Source organism: Schistocerca cancellata, chromosome 8, assembly GCF_023864275.1.
Source record: "Schistocerca cancellata isolate TAMUIC-IGC-003103 chromosome 8, iqSchCanc2.1, whole genome shotgun sequence".
Classification (NCBI taxonomy): Eukaryota; Metazoa; Arthropoda; class Insecta; order Orthoptera; family Acrididae; genus Schistocerca; species Schistocerca cancellata.
Genome location: NC_064633.1, coordinates 478,369,264 through 478,386,543, shown reverse-complemented (window position 1 = coordinate 478,386,543; position 17,280 = coordinate 478,369,264). Strand labels below are relative to the sequence as shown.

The 17,280-nt window shown below is 42.2% G+C and overlaps 1 protein-coding gene across 2 annotated transcripts in view; it reads right to left on the bottom strand.

Moving 5' to 3' along the window:
- LOC126095714 (heat shock protein Hsp-12.2) overlaps positions 1-8,507 on the bottom strand; it is a 106,781-nt gene extending 98,274 nt beyond the window's left edge. Inside the window, exon 1 of one of the 2 annotated variants that reach the window (XM_049910464.1) lies at positions 8,177-8,507. In XM_049910464.1, coding sequence (XP_049766421.1) covers positions 8,177-8,361 — 185 coding nt within the window. In that variant the 5' untranslated portion in view covers positions 8,362-8,507. The remainder of the gene's footprint in view (positions 1-8,176) is intronic. The other variant, XM_049910465.1, reaches the window with a different exon arrangement.
- Positions 8,508-17,280: the final 8,773 nt, after the last annotated feature.

Here is a 17,280-nt window from a genome sequence, read left to right as displayed (position 1 = left end):
ATTAATCGACCTTCCCTACTGTGTCAAGAGCTCTCAAAATGAAATAAAAAGTATTTCGTACTTGCTTTTTTAATTTAAAAAAAAAATGAGAAGCTGTTGCAGTATTTCGATGCGATAAAGGGTACAGGTGTTAACCAATAAACCGATAACGAAATATTAGTGGCCTCAATGTTGCATGAGTCATGACGTCTACTGTTTATGCATTGATCATCTCTGACAGGGCGCGAGCGTCTGTGTGTGTGTTTCGGTAAACATCCTCGCCAGATGGAAATACAGTAAAAGCCACGCAACAGCTGCCGTGTAGCAGCCATTATTTGTTTGCAATTTCCAGTTTATGGAATGTAGTGGCAGTGGAATGTGGTTCAGATAGAAACCGCAAGTTGTAGTAGTTTATTTACAGTGAACAGGTGTCCACAAATAATATGGCAAATTACTCATTTATAAATTTTGAAGCTATTCTTGAGAGATTATCGACAATTTTTGTGTTGAATTTCTAACAAAATATTCGCCAAAAGAATTTCCGTTTTAGAGTATGATGTGAAGTTCCTGCTGAATGTGTTACTTCATGTCTGCATTGGTACAAAACGGGTCTGCTTCAACACTGCATCCTTTCCTGTCTATGACAATATCATGTGTAGCCAAAAGCATCTATGTGACCTGCTACGTTGATGGATGTTTCCGTTTCTTTACTCAGTAGTCTCCATTCATTAATCATTCCGTATGCGCATTCAACAAATCTTATTGCTCTGGAATGCATATGATTTATAAACTTTTCGTATAGTACAAACACTTTTGCCGGCCGGAGTGGCCGAGCGGTTCTAGGCGCTACAGTCTGAAACCGCGCAACCGCTACGGCGGAGGTTCGAATCCTGCCTCGGGCATGGATGTGTGTGGTGTCCTTAGGTTAGTTAGGTTTAATTAGTTCTAGGTTCTAGGAGACTGATGACCTCAGAAGTTAAGTCCCATAGTACTCAGAGCCATTTTTTCAAATACTTTTAATGAAAATGTCTTCTCAAAGTCTCTAACAACGGGATGCTATATCTACCGAAACTACTTACGGCAGTTCATAATGCATTCCCTGAAATTTTGTTGGTGGAAGTATTAAAAGCTTCGCATTCCTCTGTTTTCCACACAATTTGTCTGAACAAGCCTTACTGTAAAATTTGGGGTTGGCGTCACCAGCTGTTTTGAGTACAATAGAATAATGGTGCTCATTTTAGATCATGCTTCCAGAATTCCATCTCTACATCCTACGCAGTTATGAAGCATTTGGCTGCCTGTTCGTTTAAATTGGGAAACAATTGGCGTTCGTGAATTAACTGGAGCAAGATAAACAAGTTGCTTTCACCACTAACAATACTGTCGACACTCCTACTTGGAATTATGATCGTAGGTGTATGATGGAACATTTCAGAAGATACCTTGGAAAAATATCGTCGAAAGATTTTGTTAGACTAACGTAAAAGATTTAGTCCGTCTGTTATCATGGATTTGTTATTTATTTGTTTATTGTTTATTTAGCGTATGGGTACATCACTGAAAATTACTATTTACAGTTATCTCACATCACCAACTAATACTCAATCCACGAATGTGGTCTATCGATCCCTCCGCATTTACCAGGAACTCTACTGGATCATCAGCAAAAGCTCTCTGAGGACGTTCTTGAAATACGTGATGAATATGCTTTTCATTACCACACTCGCAACCACTTTGTACAGAAAATTGGCACACTTGCTACTGCTGGTTCTTATTCGATTAAGAACACACAAGATCTTGCGTGACAATTCAAAACCAAATGGCTTGGTCGACATGCACGGCGTCTTCAATTGTTCCGGAGTACCATTTATCTGCTGCCATTACTAATATTACAGCCGTTGCCAACAAACATTCCTCAAGTTTCCAGGGTGGCTGGCGAGAGCGAAGAATTTCTTTACTGATGATTGGAACGTCTGCCTGAATTTTTTTTACTCCCGTACAAGTTCACTTTCCCGACACAGAATTAGAGGTGGTATGTGGCTGAGTGTGGATAGCTATAAAATAGGCGAGGTCTGATTGTACCGCGTATGATATGCATGACACGGTTGAGTTGTGTGCCAAGACCTCTAATTACCCTGCACGTGGTACTAAACGAGTAATATATACCAGTAAGCAGACAATCATCGAGCTCTCCTGGTAAATACTACGTCAGAACATTGGTCTCTAGCAATAGGCAACCGAAAATCCAAATTTTTTATGTGGATTTATTTTTACTTTAATAAATACAGCAATCAAGCACTTTTGTATAGCTTTGTTTTTTTCCACGACGCTTTTAGGACTTTCACCCCTCTTCAATACATTTACACATATCTTCATCAATACAAAGTTTTTGATGACTGCATTTTGAATGCTGCAGCTGCATTTTCGTCTTTTAATTACAACTCCTTTTTTCGCTTTATATTCATAGCACATATACTTTTAGCTTCACTGATGAACCGCAACACCTGCCCAGGCACCAATTAATGCTTAAGTTCAAGCGCCCAGTTAGATCCGAAGGGTGGCCTGTTCTCAACGGGAAGAGGATATCGTGTGTCGCTAAAAATTTTGCGCTGTTGCATTTTAAATACGACTTACAAATTACGTGCGCGAATTCGGTAGGCTGTTTGCAGCGTAATTAACGCTCATTGCGTTGCAGCTGCCGTTGCTCATATACAGGCGCGAAGTTCTCATTGTTGCAAGTATCAGAAGTCGTTTTTGGTGTGCGATTAATACTGTTAAGACTAATGGCAGTGTGATACTTCAGTGAATATCCGTTATCGACTTGTTCGATACTTCGTGTTAGGCTAGCGAAATAAGTGAGAAGAAGACCTATGAAGTATGAGAAATGGAGGTTTTATAATTCTTCATTGTATTTTCTAAGAAAGATTCACTCTGACGCAAGTACCCAGTGCATGATTTGATATAAAGACGCGAAACTCCTGACGAGCTCCACCAGGGAAAAAGAATTCCAGTTGCTTCGCGTCCGTCGTGATTGCACAGTGACTAAGAAACAGGACCCGTGTGGGGGACAACCAGGACTCATATCCTCGTCATCGTATTGATACCGGTTCTGTGTAGATTCCCGAAATGCTGAGATGGTTCATTACACAAGGCTAACGTTGTATTCCTTTCCATATTTGTCCATCTAGAGCAGGGCACCAGTGACCTAGATGTCGACGTAAGGTTTGGCCATAACCTGGCTTAATTTTACAGTTGATCCACAGCTGTCATGTTAGATGTGAACTGGCCTGTAGAAACTGTGTCAAGACCTCTCTTCGCTTCGCTTTTAATATCACTGGAACATTACTCAGCTCCCCTGCACTTTTCACGTCACTTAAGCCAGTCTTTCGTCTGTTACAATCGCACGCCCGCAGCAATGGTGGCTCCTTCATGCTAGCTTCTCCACGAACAGTTTGTCGCCAGGAGAAAACAAGCAATGCACCATAACGCTACAAAATGTTCGTATCTGCTAGTTTCCCAGTCGGGCGAAAGATTGCACTACTTACGAATTCACGAAAGAATTCTTGTAAACGATTTACCCATCTTTTCATGACCAACAGACGTTCTTGATTGGCACTATTCATTTTCAGCACACAGATTTTCGTTTCTCGCAGATTCGAAAGAGTTAAAATTGTGGAAAATACGATCACAATAAATTTAGCCCTTCTATCAGTTATGATAATATCATCTACCTGGGAAGCTACTGGAAAAAGCGATAGTGGCTATTGAAAGGGATGAGTGATCTTTTGTTACAGTTCCTGTGAAAGTTTTAGTTTTTATTTATAATCGCATGAATTGTTGATAGTTATTTTGAGAAACAGTGAGTTCATTTAACTGAGTGTGGCTCACATTGAACACTAAGCTGAAAATCAGCCATGCATCTCAGGAGCAACTCAAAGCAGGCATAACTGCTGATTTACTGGTACAAAAATAATCATAAAATGTGGTCACATAGCAAGTTGATCGATATTTCCGTCGCGGCTACGCTTTTATACCTGTGTGTATAAAATACGATGCACTTGTTACAACCTGAACACCGGCTTCAAATTTTGGAGACATATGTTCATTGAAAGATTTCAGGGGCTCCAGTGATAATTGTTTAGAAAGCTAAAAAAACTCTGTTCCTACCTGGTAACGAAAAGGATTTTGTTCGTAATTTTATACCACAGCGGTATTCAAAACTACATCTCTAATATTACAATTATTGCCAAAGAAATCATAGGTAAAGACTCATGCGTCGAATGCAATTAAAAATGATTCAAGAAGACAATTATTAAACTGTGTAAGATATGTTTTCAGAAATTCATTTGTCTTCCTGAATTTACATGTGCAGATAACTTAATTAGATCGCGTTGGTTGACATTTTAAATTACTTTTTTTTATCACGGAGTTCTTGTCGTTAAAGTGCTTTCATTGTGAATTACAATTTCCTCGGAATACTTGCAACAGTGAACAACCCTCATTCGATAGCTTTACCGAGGATGAGGAGTCATCAAACGCGCATTTATTCTTTGCTCCCTTTCTATAATACTGTTGCCGTATAGGGCTAGCACTTACAGAGAGCCGGCCGGGGTGGCCGAGCGGTTCTAGGGGCTTCAGTCCGGAACCGCGCGACTGCTACGGTCGCAGGTTCGAATCCTGCCTTGTGCGTGGATGTGTGAGATGTCCTTAGGTTAGTTAGGTTTAAGTAGTTGTAAGTTCTAGGGGACTGATGACTTTAGATGTTAAGTCCTATAGTGCTCTGAGTCATTTGAACTTACAGACACCCTCTTTCGTCGCTAATTATCGATGCAAAACAGGCAAGAAGAAAGATTACTCTAAATGAGAAAGCGTGGCGGAAATGTTTTCGGAAACAGTGTCACGACTTATGCAGATCAGTAGTGAGACTCCCATTTAATCGAGACCCTTAACTTACGTCGATGAAATTGATTTACCCCAGTAATTGTGTTTGCCAGTAGATAACTGATACGGTCTTGCTTTTCTCTTATTTTTAATTCATATTTGCATGCGATGTAGCAAAAGCTTCCTGGGAGGAATAATTTTCCCTTGATAGTGTAATTAAAAATCTCTTTCATCACAGCATCTAACAGCTGTTTTCCTTATCTCTATCCCCCGAACTGATACGTTACACTTTCATGTCAGTCTGCGAGGTTTTATTGGATACCTCTTCTTAAATGGAGATATCCGGATTCGTGCAAAGTGTCTGTGAAGACTTTTTAATCACCGTGCCGGCTGCGGTGGTCTAGCGGTTCTAGGTGCTCAGTCCGGAACCGCGCGACTGCTACGGTCGCAGGTTCGAATCCTGCCTCGGGCATGGATGTTTGTAATGTCCTTAGGTTAGTTAGGTTTAAGTAGTTCTAAGTTCTAGGGGACTGATGACCTTAGAAGTTAAGTCCCATAGTGCTCAGAGCCATTTGAACCATTAATCACCGTGAATGTTTAAGTTACTTTTTTCCAAACTTGCTGCCAGTATCTTCTATCTCCGTTTTTTGAGTAGTCTGATGTTCCGCGCCGAAAAGCGGGTAATTAGTTAAATGGGAGTAAACGTAGTTTGCCTTTGTAAGTTCAAAAAAAGGTGACATCACGGGTAGTTCAAAGTCACATGCCGGGTTCACTGGGAAAAAATCAGAAGAACCATTACCATGTTACCTGCCAACAACTTATGCTAGAAGGCGTCTACTGAGACACTGAATGTGGCTTGATATACAAATTTCCGCAATAATCGAAGGCTGCGTTTTTCTTCCCTTATAAGGTCCGCATTCAGCGTGCGGTAGCTGCGAGTTTGGCCTGTATTTTATTGTACATTTTTTATGCCCTCCCCTCCCATTGAAGGCAGCTTCCGCTGCGACAGGGGGCAGACTGTGGAACGCCCCTGCGGGCGACGAGCAAAAAGTGAGCCGCCGCCGTCGCCGCCCCCGCACTTCCGGTCTGCTCTGCCCCTCTACTTCAAACAGCGGCCGCCTCTGTCGGCAACAGGAAATTGAATTTTCACCGCACACCGCAAGAATAACCCCACGTAAGTCCTGTGGGCAAACCATGTACTGTAATCACAGCAGTCACGAGTACACCTTGGAGATAAACATTAGCTCTCTTTCTAAATCTGTATCCCGCAAGCTAGCTCAGGATATATCGTGGAAAGTATTTCGTGTGTCGTCGTCGTTTCCCTCGTTTCCTGTTCCAGCCGTGAACGGTGCGCAGGGAAATAAAAGTATTATGTTACGCCTCTGTGTGATCTCGTAAGCCTGTAATTTTGTCTTCGCGACCTTTTAGTGAAATTCACGCAGGAGGAAGGAATACATTGGTTGACTCTTCTGGGCTCGTGCACTCGCAGAATTTCAACAGTTAACACCATGATGCATGACCCTCTCTTGGGAGTATGATTAAGTCGGGTGAACGTCTCAGAGACGCTTTCGCGCTTACTAATCTATCCTCGACAGAAGCGTGATAATCATCTGTAACATTCTTCGTGGGGTGACTACACTTCTGGGGACTCTCCCATTGAAGCTCTTCTTGCCATCTGCATTTCCTACCAATGGTTTTGTGTAGTCGTTTCACTTTAAATCTCTCCGTGCTTATACTCCCAGATACGTAACGGATACGACTGCTTCCAGTATCTAATCACCAACCATGTAAACAAACACTAACTGTTATTTCTGCCTATTTATGCACAACACGTAACATTTGTCTATACCGGTCAACCGTCAATCCTCGCACCAAACGTCGATCGCCTGCACTTCTTCCTCAACTTCTGTCGTATCTACAGACATACTCCCCAAGCCTTTGTGCGATGCACGGTGATGGACTCGCTGTGTTAATGTTAGTCACATTCTTTCCTGTTCCACTAACAAACGGAGCGAGCGAATGACAGTCTGTATGCTTCCGTACGAGTCATGGTTCTTCTCTTCTTGTCTTCACGGTCCTTGAAGCCAGATAAACGTCGGTGGCAGCAGGATAGTTCTGAAGTCAGCCGCGCATGCCAGTTCTCTCTCCAAACTTACTCAACAGTGTTTCGAGACTTTTCTAAATATATTAGTGCGTTTCGCGAGCAATCTCTTGCGAGCTTCCGATATTCTCCACTAGGTCATTCATATTATTTTGTGTTGAAAATTAATAGGCTACTCTTATGAGCAACGATAATTATGCCGGATCTAACAGTCTGTGGAGGTGGCATTCACAGTTACTCAGACTTTGTTATCTACCCAGACTGATATAGAGCGGAAGGTGTAGAAGTTAGTGTCCGTCCCACGTCTGGTGTTATAGGGGCAAATGTTCCTTAGAAGGATAATATAGCAAGAATCACCAGTGCCCAAAGAGTCATGGGTGATGCACGAACCACGCGAAACCCTGGAAGCAGAATACTTGCACGAGGAGTTGAACACGTCTTCTCCCGTATACAAATCCAGTAACTTAACAAGTGTGCAACCTCACTTTTTCCATAGAAACCCAGCAAAGATCTGACAACAGTATTTCATTTCCAGAAAATCATTAGTTAGTCACGCTCACTTAAAACCAATATACATTTAGAGGACACCAATTTTAAAATAATTAACAGCACTACATAAGCCTACTTTCAGAAGTAAGTTGTTTAGAGCGCTTACTTTCCGTGATAGAAGTTTGTAAATGCCGAAGAAGCCAGTTGAAGTGTTCAAGTAACTATAATTTCGACAATTGGAACACGTACAACACAAAACAACTAACTGCTTATTAAAACATTACTATAATCCATACTCTGTATCACCGGACCCTTGCGTTAACGGCAATACAATCCCAGAACATAACTAAAGAGTTTCTTTTTTAATTCAATAGTAAAAGTAAACTGAAGCACCTTGCAGTAGCTCTTCTGGAACAATAAACACGAAACAAATAACATGAAAGTTTTGATGCTGTCTGCCGTTCACAGAATTTATGTGTTCCACACATTTCATATGAAATGCTTACCGTAACTTCAACTCTTATAGTTCGTGACTGTAAAGTCTCAAGCGAGCAACGAAATCATCTGTTAGTCTGTTACTAAAGCACCGGCGCGCTTCGTTAAGAATAATACGAGAGGTAACTAGAAATACCGAATAAAATAGAAAGGAAAATCTCTCCGGTGGCTCACTGAACAGTTAACAGAGTTTAGTACTTGACTTAATTACAATGCGAATCGTGCACTGACCTGGTTGTGCTCTTCGTGAAGAAGTTGGACTCCCGGTTCATCAGTTCGGACCTGAATCGCGCCATCTCTTCCTCCATTTTGCGCATCTCGGCGTCAAATCTTTCGCGGATGCTGCTGAATTCTGTGTCAATGACGCTGAAGTCTCCCAGCTTGATGGGGATATTCCTCTTCACGCCGTCCGCCATTGTTCTTGTCGTAGGAGGTGAGTCACACGCGGCAGATGAGACTAGCAAAAAAATTTAAGCGTGAAGTGCGAGTAGCCGGTTGCTAGCGTTCACACTCAACCACACTGTGTGCTGCCTTCCAGCGATATACCGCGCCCGCCCCGAGGAACTTAGTTAAATACCTCAGCTGCGACAGCTGCGCCTCTAGCGGCAGCCGCCGGAACCGGGGCGCAGTGACGTAGCAATCGATAGTCGCAGGTCGACGGAGCCACATATGGAAAGTGTCGAACGCAAGGAGAAACAGGTTTCAGAGGGGCGTGGAGGCACATGCGTTGCGTTACCAATGCCGTAGGTCGCTGCCACGTGGCAACCAGAAATGCAACGCTTTTTGGTGCGATCTCTGGCACGTTCTCGTCCAGGTGTCGACGCGAGGGTGGCACCGCTGACGTAGCGGCTGCTGCTGGCGTGGGTTGGCGCCAACACATCGCCAGCGTCATGACTAATATGTTTCTTTTTGGCTGCTAGCAGTGTATCCGTGTTCAAGCCACAGAATGGTCAACGGCTCGTGGAGTCCGACTAATTATGTAGGTTATCAACTGATAACGACCATTACTGGTTACGTAAATACACCTCCAATATTACCAAATTTGTCAATGCGGACTAGAATGTATAACGAGTGGTACTCATTTTTTCTACACCACAAGCAATAGACTTCGGAGAAACAAAACGATGATAGAAAGCTTTTATAGCATGAGGAGTTAAATAAAAACAAATTCTGCAGCGTACTTACATTTGAACCTGCTCACAGTAGTCGTCTTACTCTCCTTACATGATTGTTACCTCCTTACACTTTCCTCCACTACCAAATTGTAGGTTTCTTGGTGTTCAGTATTTCTCCCATCAACCAATTTCTTTCTTTAGTGAACCTGTAAGAAAAATTTCTTTTCTCGCCAGATTGGTTTAGTACCTCCTGATTACATGTCCGATTCTTACGTCTACATCAGCGTTCTTCTGTAGCACCATACTTCAAAAACTTCTATGCTATATTCCAATTAACTTAAGAAAAGACTTCCTACCATTAAAATATACCCTTGATGTTAACCACGTTCCCTTTTCCAGAAATGCTTTTCTTGCTATTGAAAGTTTGTATTTTATATCGTCTCTTCGTCCTATATCGGTGTCTCATTAATGCATTTTAGCACTTGTGCGAGTGACGAAGATCAGTTGTTGTTTGTATATCTCATTATCTTTATTATTCCTGGCAAGCCGAGGTCATTGAAAGGAGCATTTCTGTTACGAGAATGTCATACATTGGTTTTTGAAAACTATAAGAAAAATAACACGAAAGAGAAGATGAGAAAGTGAGTAAGTGTGAGAAACTCGCAGGAAAGGATGTCATCTTTTAAATTTTATTAGCATCTTCTTTGGTAGCTACGTTCCTTTCGTTTGTTCATTATGCTCTCGTGTTCCTTTGTTTTCCTTGGTTCAAGATTATAAAAAAAACTGACACAAATAATTCTTGTAAAAAAATGAACTTTGAACGTCTTCATCTCTCTCAGGCGGAAGAAAATAATAGAAAACGCAAATTACATCCGATGATAGACTGACAGGATAAAAACTGAACGCCGGCCGTTGTAGCCGTGCGGTTCTCGGCACTTCAGTCTGGAACCGCGCTGCTTCTACGGTCGCAGGTTCCAATTCTGCCTCGGGCATGGATGTGTGTGATGTCCTTAGGTTAGTTAGTTTTAAATAGTTCTAAGTCTAGGGGACTGATGACCTCAGATGTTAAGGCTCATATTGCTCAGAGCCATTTGAACCATTTTGAACAAAATGAACAGTGTTAAAATTAAACACGAATATATGTGACGTGGTTTATGTAGGTTATAAAGGATGTCTCAAGAGGTGCACTATAACTTTGATGTACAATAGCATCCAAACTAATTGAGACATTCTCACTATGTTTGGCTTATGTGACGCACAAACTCACAAAGTTTTGATTGTGTGTGTCGTGAGTGAAGGATGATGACAACGGTTCGCCGGCCTGTATGGCCGAGCGGTTCTAGGCGCTTCAGTCTGGAACTGCGCGACCGCAACGGTCGCAGGTTCGAATCCTGCCTCGGGCATGGGTGTGTGTGATGTCCTTAGGTTAGTTAGGTTTAAGTTGTTCTAAGTTGTAGGGGACTATGACCTTAGATCTTAAGACCAATAGTGCTCAGAGCCATTTGAACCATTTTTTTTTTTTACACCGGTTCAAGAAAAATCTCAGTGTGTCGAATCGAACACACTGGTTCAAATGAACTTCCAAACACGGTATAGGAAGCAACCACCCTTGTAGACGTCGACACGTCGGCGGTACAAGAATTTTATCGAGACAACAAATGTTGATGTGAAGCATCATACTGGACGACCTGGACCAAGTGAAGCCGACACAGAGCGGATGCGGTTGGCTTTTCAACGTTCAGTGCGGAAGTCTGTCTGGACTCGTGTCGAAGGAGCAGTAAACCCCCAGGGCGAGCGTGCACCGGGTCCTTCGGAAACGTTTAAAGATGCATTCATACCGATTACAACTGTTGCACGTATCGAAAGCATACCACAAGACACTACGGGTGCAAATCTCTGTGGACGTCCTTCACTGTTTAGACGAGGATGGAGTTTTCTATCCAACCTAGCATTTTGTGACGAGGCAACATTCCACGTGTGTGTAAGGTAAACAAATACAATATTCGCATCTGAGGCACAGCCAGTCCGCGTACTGTGATGAAAGAAGCACGTGACAGCTCGCAAGTTAATAGGTGGTGTTGTTTGACGGTTTATCGCATTATGGGACCATTTTTTCTCAGAAAAACAATTAACTACAAGAAAAGTTCTCCAACAAGATGGTATACCGGCACAATGAGCTCAGAATGTGCGAGATGATCTGCACCAAGTGTTTGCAAATTGTTGGATTGGCATGGCCGATTCAATTCACTGGCCTCCTATGTCGCCTGACATCACAGCGATGGGCTTGTTTCTATGAGGGCACGTCCAGGACAGAGTCTACCAAACGCCTGTCAACGACATTAATGATTTAAACAGCTGAATCGTTGCTGCCATTCCCACAATCGTTGTACATATGTTACACCGAGTGTGGACAGAGTTCGAATACAGACTGGATGTTGTGCGTGCCACAAAAATTAAATTAAATAAAATCTTTGTGAGACAGAGTGTTACGCAAGCCAGGCGTGGTGTTAATTAGTTTGGATGCCATAACACATTAACGTTGTACCATACCATTTGACACGCCTTGTACTTCTCATGTCTTCAGCCACGTCGCGACTGTAAACTAGGAATAAAATAGAATTTAGCTTTTAATACACGTACATTAATAAGGAAAAGCATAAAAATATACTAAGGAAAAGTAACGTAGGCCCGCATCTCGTGGTCGTGCGGTAGCGTTCTCGCTTCCCACGCCCGGGTTCCCGGGTTCGATTCCCGGCGGGGTCAGGGATTTTCTCTGCCTCGTGATGGCTGGGTGTTGTGTGCTGTCCTTAGGTTAGTTAGGTTTAAGTATTTCTAAGTTCTAGGGGACTGATGACCATAGCAGTTAAGTCCCATAGTGCTCAGAGCCAAAGTAACGTAACAGCAGACGACTGAACGATACTGCAACACACCGTTCTGGCCACAGGTGAGCCAGTTGGGGCCGACTGACCGCCGAGTCATCCATTCGTCCATGAACCAATGGCGTCATGTGAATGCTTTCTGGGGGGGGGGGGGGGGGGGGGAGGGGAGGGGGTCAGCACACCGCACGCGCACTTCCAACCGTTAGCAGACCTGGTGCCACTGCTACTCAGTAAAATATCTCTTCAGCTGGCATCACGAGGCTGTGTGCACCCCATTCCAATCCTTCCATTAAGGAAAACTTCCTGGCAGTACCAAGAATCGCACCCATGTCTTACACATGGTGGTCAACCATGCCGACCTTTCAGCTATGGAGGTGGACTCTGGTGTGTAGGTTCTCAGCTTGGAGGTAATAGTTATGAGTCCTTACGATGAAAGAAACTTTCCAGGTTCGGCAGGAGAGATGGGAGAGTCAGTTTCAGTCTTGGATTCAAGGGAGTGTCATGGGGGTCTTCACCCCTCCGAAGAAATATTGCTTAAACTACTTATATGCCTTCACATACTGGTGAGCCAACATATGGTGAACTAAGAGTCTAGAAAATGGCAAAAAATTCCTACTTGCAATAGTTTGCTTGAGAGATGGGCTGGTGGACAGACTGGCTACAGAAAACATCCCAGCCAGTTAAAGTCTGAGTCTGGCAGTATCTTCTGCAATCAACGAGTTCTTCATGTTCATGAAACAAAGAAGTTGAGTAAGACGAGACAGAGAGAGAAAGACCTTCCACTAAGGGAAAAAAAGTAGCACAAAGATTGAACTTTCTCAAGCAGCATTCTTCCCCCCCCCCCCTCCCCCCACTCTCCACCCCTGTTTACACCCATGCATAGCCGAATTTTGCAAAGTTGTAGTCACGTTGAGGGAAGCAAGCACTTGTCGATATGTTTAGTGACGAGTGAGTTAATGAGTTTTCTCTGTCGCTCGGCCAAGGCCAAGACGGCAGCGCTGACGCATGCCTTGAACAGAATCAACAGATTACGTAATAATCTTATGTAAAATTAAATGTTTAGATATTATTACAAAATTTGGCCAGGTTATGTAAAACTAAGCTAATGTCAAACGTTTCGAGACTCAGCATGATCAAATAATTATTTTTTTTATAAAATCCAGTTTTACACAATTTTAAAAAGCGCATAATGCTAAACTCAAAAAGTTGAAATATGGTTCAGCTGGATATAAAACAGTTTGCAGAGGTTTTCATGAAGGTACTTCTCATATTTTATTAATTATTCCACTTTTTTCGAAATCTTAAAAGCACATAATACTGAATTGAGAGAGTCTTTACTAATTTCCATAATTATGGAAGGCATGATGTCAGCAAATATTCTGGCTAACCAAATAATGCTATAAATTGCAGAGAACTGTCAAAGTTGTAATGTTAATTTCCTTTATTACTTAATGACAAGTTTCGAGCCTAAGCTCATTATCAAAACATCCAATAAGCTAGGCATTAACTTGAATGAAGCTCAGGCCAGCGCTACTTTATACAAAAGATGTGTTTAGCTACAATGAAAATTCATGCGGCTGTAGTAATGTATGTTAATAACTAGGTTACTGGATGATTTGATAAAGAGCTTAGACTTGAAACTAGTCATCAAATAGTAAAGGAAATTAATATTACAACTTTGACGATTCTCTGCTATTTATTGGATAATTTGGTTAGGGATCCAATTAAACAGAAAACATATGGTAGAAGTTTTCATGAAACTATCGCCTTTACTTTTTAAATTATTAAGTAACAACCAATTTTCGTGTCAAAAATTGTAAAAGCGAGTTAGATTAAATTATCTTAGTATATAAGATACAAAGCTAGAGATACAAAGCTAGAAAGACAGGACTGCAATTTTTATAAGTAATAATCAAACTGTACGAACTTTCATTATGATTTTACAATTTAATAAAGGTACAGAAAATTAGAAAGAGGCACTTCAGAGGCCATTATCTACCTCCGGTTCTGTTTTAAAAATTCTGGAGGTTAAGGCTCAAAAGTTATTGGGCTGAGGATTTGGTACAATATAAACAGGGCATTGCTTTACCTACAAAAAATTGCGACAGTTGTAGATCATGAACTAGCAACGATATAGTCAAAAATGATGCTGGGTGAGCACTGTTGCCGGCACTGGAAGATATTGTGTAGTGTTTCTTTCGCCATCCGCGGGGGGGGGGGGGGGGTTACTTGATCGTTGACAGCCATATGGAACGTGTCAGGTGCTGCTGCAGAATGTGGCGCCATTCTGTCTGCGTCCGTGTCAGCTAGCCTCGGATGGAGTTAATAATGAATGTAATAATTGTTTCCGACCGAATGAGATATCTCGTATATCTTGTGAAGTTGTGATAAAGTGAAATTCCTTGGATTAATAAATTAACTGGACATCCTCCGTTTAGTTTTCGATGTCCTATTTCCTGTGTCGCCCGCTATATTTTAGAAAACCGCCCGGCAAGTGTCTGGATTATTCTCCACTTTTAAGACGAGTAATTAACTTTATGTAATTAGGAACAAAAAGCAAAAATTGTCTCTGAACTGTGTCAAGTGCTGAATACGATAGAACACGATGAATGATATGCCAAAATAATTCTTTTTCGTGTGAACTTTTGTCAAAATATATAGCTCAACTGAACGACAGTAGACTTTTATTTATCACTGTTGGTCCTTCTGCGTTATTCGTAGAGAGTTAGAACATTTTATTTAGTTTCGTCGAAGTGAATAGTGGACCTTGGACTGAAGACTATGAATAGCATTTTCTCCATCGCTTCCTGGCTGTTCACACAAGTACTTTTCAGGTCCTTGTAAAAGGCTATGGTAGCAGAAAATCACACAAGACTACCAACATTTCAACAGTAAAAAACTAAATGAACAAACCAAATATTTTTACCTGCTGCCCCACAATTTCCATAATGCTAAGTGAAGTACTGGTAATGCTGAGTGCACACTTCAATTTTGTGTTGTCCAAACTGTGTAGAACTGAATGGAAAAGTAAATAGAGTCGGATTTTTAGTAAACAGAACCATAGTAGACAATATAGCAATATCAGAAGGAACTTCGAGCAGAATCACAAGTTTAGTCCTAAAAATATTAGAAAGATATAAAACCCATACAGCGGAAGCATTTGCATCTACTTCTAGTCACGCAGATGAAGAGAGAGAGAATACTTCTATGAGAGCCTGAAAGAAACCTGTGAAAATGGAAGGTATTTTTTTCCATAAATTCGTAATTAGTGACTTAAATGCCAAAGTTGGAACACACAAGGAAGGTAATTCAGTTAATGGCAAATATAGAATAGATGAAAGAAATGAGAGAGGTCAGAGATTGGTTGAATTTGGAGAATACACGAAAACACCCATTATGAATACGGTTTCAAGAAGCATTCTAGTCACATTGATTGGCGACTCCATGTTGTCCTGTGCACTACGACCAGATAACAGGTATACTTGAAAAAAGAGACAGCATTGGTCGTATATTTTTTACTATCGCAAAATCGATTTTCTGTCACTGAGTGACCATCTTCAGTGCTATATTGTATAACTTAAATTAGGATGCACTGTTGTCACTAAGCTTACGGCAGTCACATAGACTGAGGTCGCTGTTTACTTGCACTTGTTCAGCAGACCTCGCTGTCAACAGACCGAGGTCTGCTGAACAAGTGCAAGTAAACAGCGACCTCAGTCTATGTGATTGCCGTAAGCTTAGTGACAACAGTGCATCCTAATTTAAGTTATACAATATAGCACTGAAGATTGTCACTCAGTGACAGAAAATCGATTTTGCGATAGTAAAAAATATACGACCAATGCTGTCTCTTTTTTCAAGTATTCTAGTCACAAATGAAGGGGTTGTAAATTTAAGGTGACAAATAAGATATACTTCATTCTTACTCCTCCCCCCTCCTCCCCAGAGGGCTTTATCGTGAGTTTGTGCATAACGCACAAGGGGCGCCGAACTATTGCGGCCACCTCTTCCTACCTCGGCTGCATTTCCTTCTCGATGCCATTCCCTCCCTGTCCTTACTCCTTCCCTCTGTCCCCTCCTACCCCTCTCTCAATGTCCTTGCTTATGTTGGCCTGGCTATCCTCCAGCTTTCTGCTACTCCTTAGGGTTCTGTCCCTCTTGGTTCTTTCTCACCTTTCCTTCCCGCGTTTTTGGTCCCACTTTGGGGTTTGACCTCTTCTTCTAAATTTTGTCTCTGTAGTATTCAACCAGCTGGAGAAGAATACCTTACATAGCGTCTTCAGAGTGTGGCCTTACTGTCTCTTCCATCTTTTCCTCTACACTGTTGTTGTTGAATGCTATATAGCCACCATGGTAGCCAGTATGTGTGATGAGGTCATTTGGTAGCCTTTTGGTTGAACCCCCTTACAACACAAGGATCACACCTCTGGTACCTGAGATGTTACTTCCCCATGTATGTCTACAAGTGGCTGCTTGTCATTCTAGAGCATTAGAATTTCTGGCAACAGCAATCATGCCAGATGGCCATTGCTGTGGTTGGGTTGCGTCCACAGGGAGAGCCCCTGATCTGAATAGGTGGTATCAGGGAGGACACTTTGCGTATGAAACGTATTAAGGTCCAAAAAGCTGTCCATTCTTCTATGGCTACCTCATCAGTTGGGAATGGATCCTTTAATGCTGCTTCTTATGATCCTGCAGCCTTCGCTTCCCTGACTACCTCCTGGGAGGAAGGCCAGGCTAGCCTCCTTGGGGTGAAACCCTTTCCCCTGGTCTGCTCCAGGTCTGACAGGAACACTTCCACTGCCACCAAGTCATTATTTTTGGTCGAAACTATTGAAGACAAGGTTGGCGAAGCGGACTCTCTGAGTAAGAAGTGGTCAGGGTCACTGTTAATCAAAACTTCGTCTACCATTTAATCTGCAGCCGTTCATGCCTGTGACCATTCTGCCGACGTCCCAATGTACGTTACTCCTCGCCCTTCTTTGAATATGTTTCACAGTGTCATATCTAATAGGGATCTCATCCTTCAAACTAACTGGGAACTTTGGGCCAATCTGGAATGGCAGGGTGTTCATTTAGTTTTGCACATTCAGAAAGGCCATAAGGACAGTTGCATCTATAACAGCGCCTTTATTCTAGCATTTGAGCGAAATATCCTCCCAGAGACGGTCGAGATTGTGATTTAATGGTTTGATGTGAAGCCTTATATCCCACCACCCACCAGGTGATTTTGGTGTTTGCGTTTTTGGGCACATGTCTCCCAATTGTACAGCAGACCCTCTATGCAATAAATGTGGATGCCCACTCCTTGAGGAGAGCTCCTGTGTTCTGTTGCCTGTAT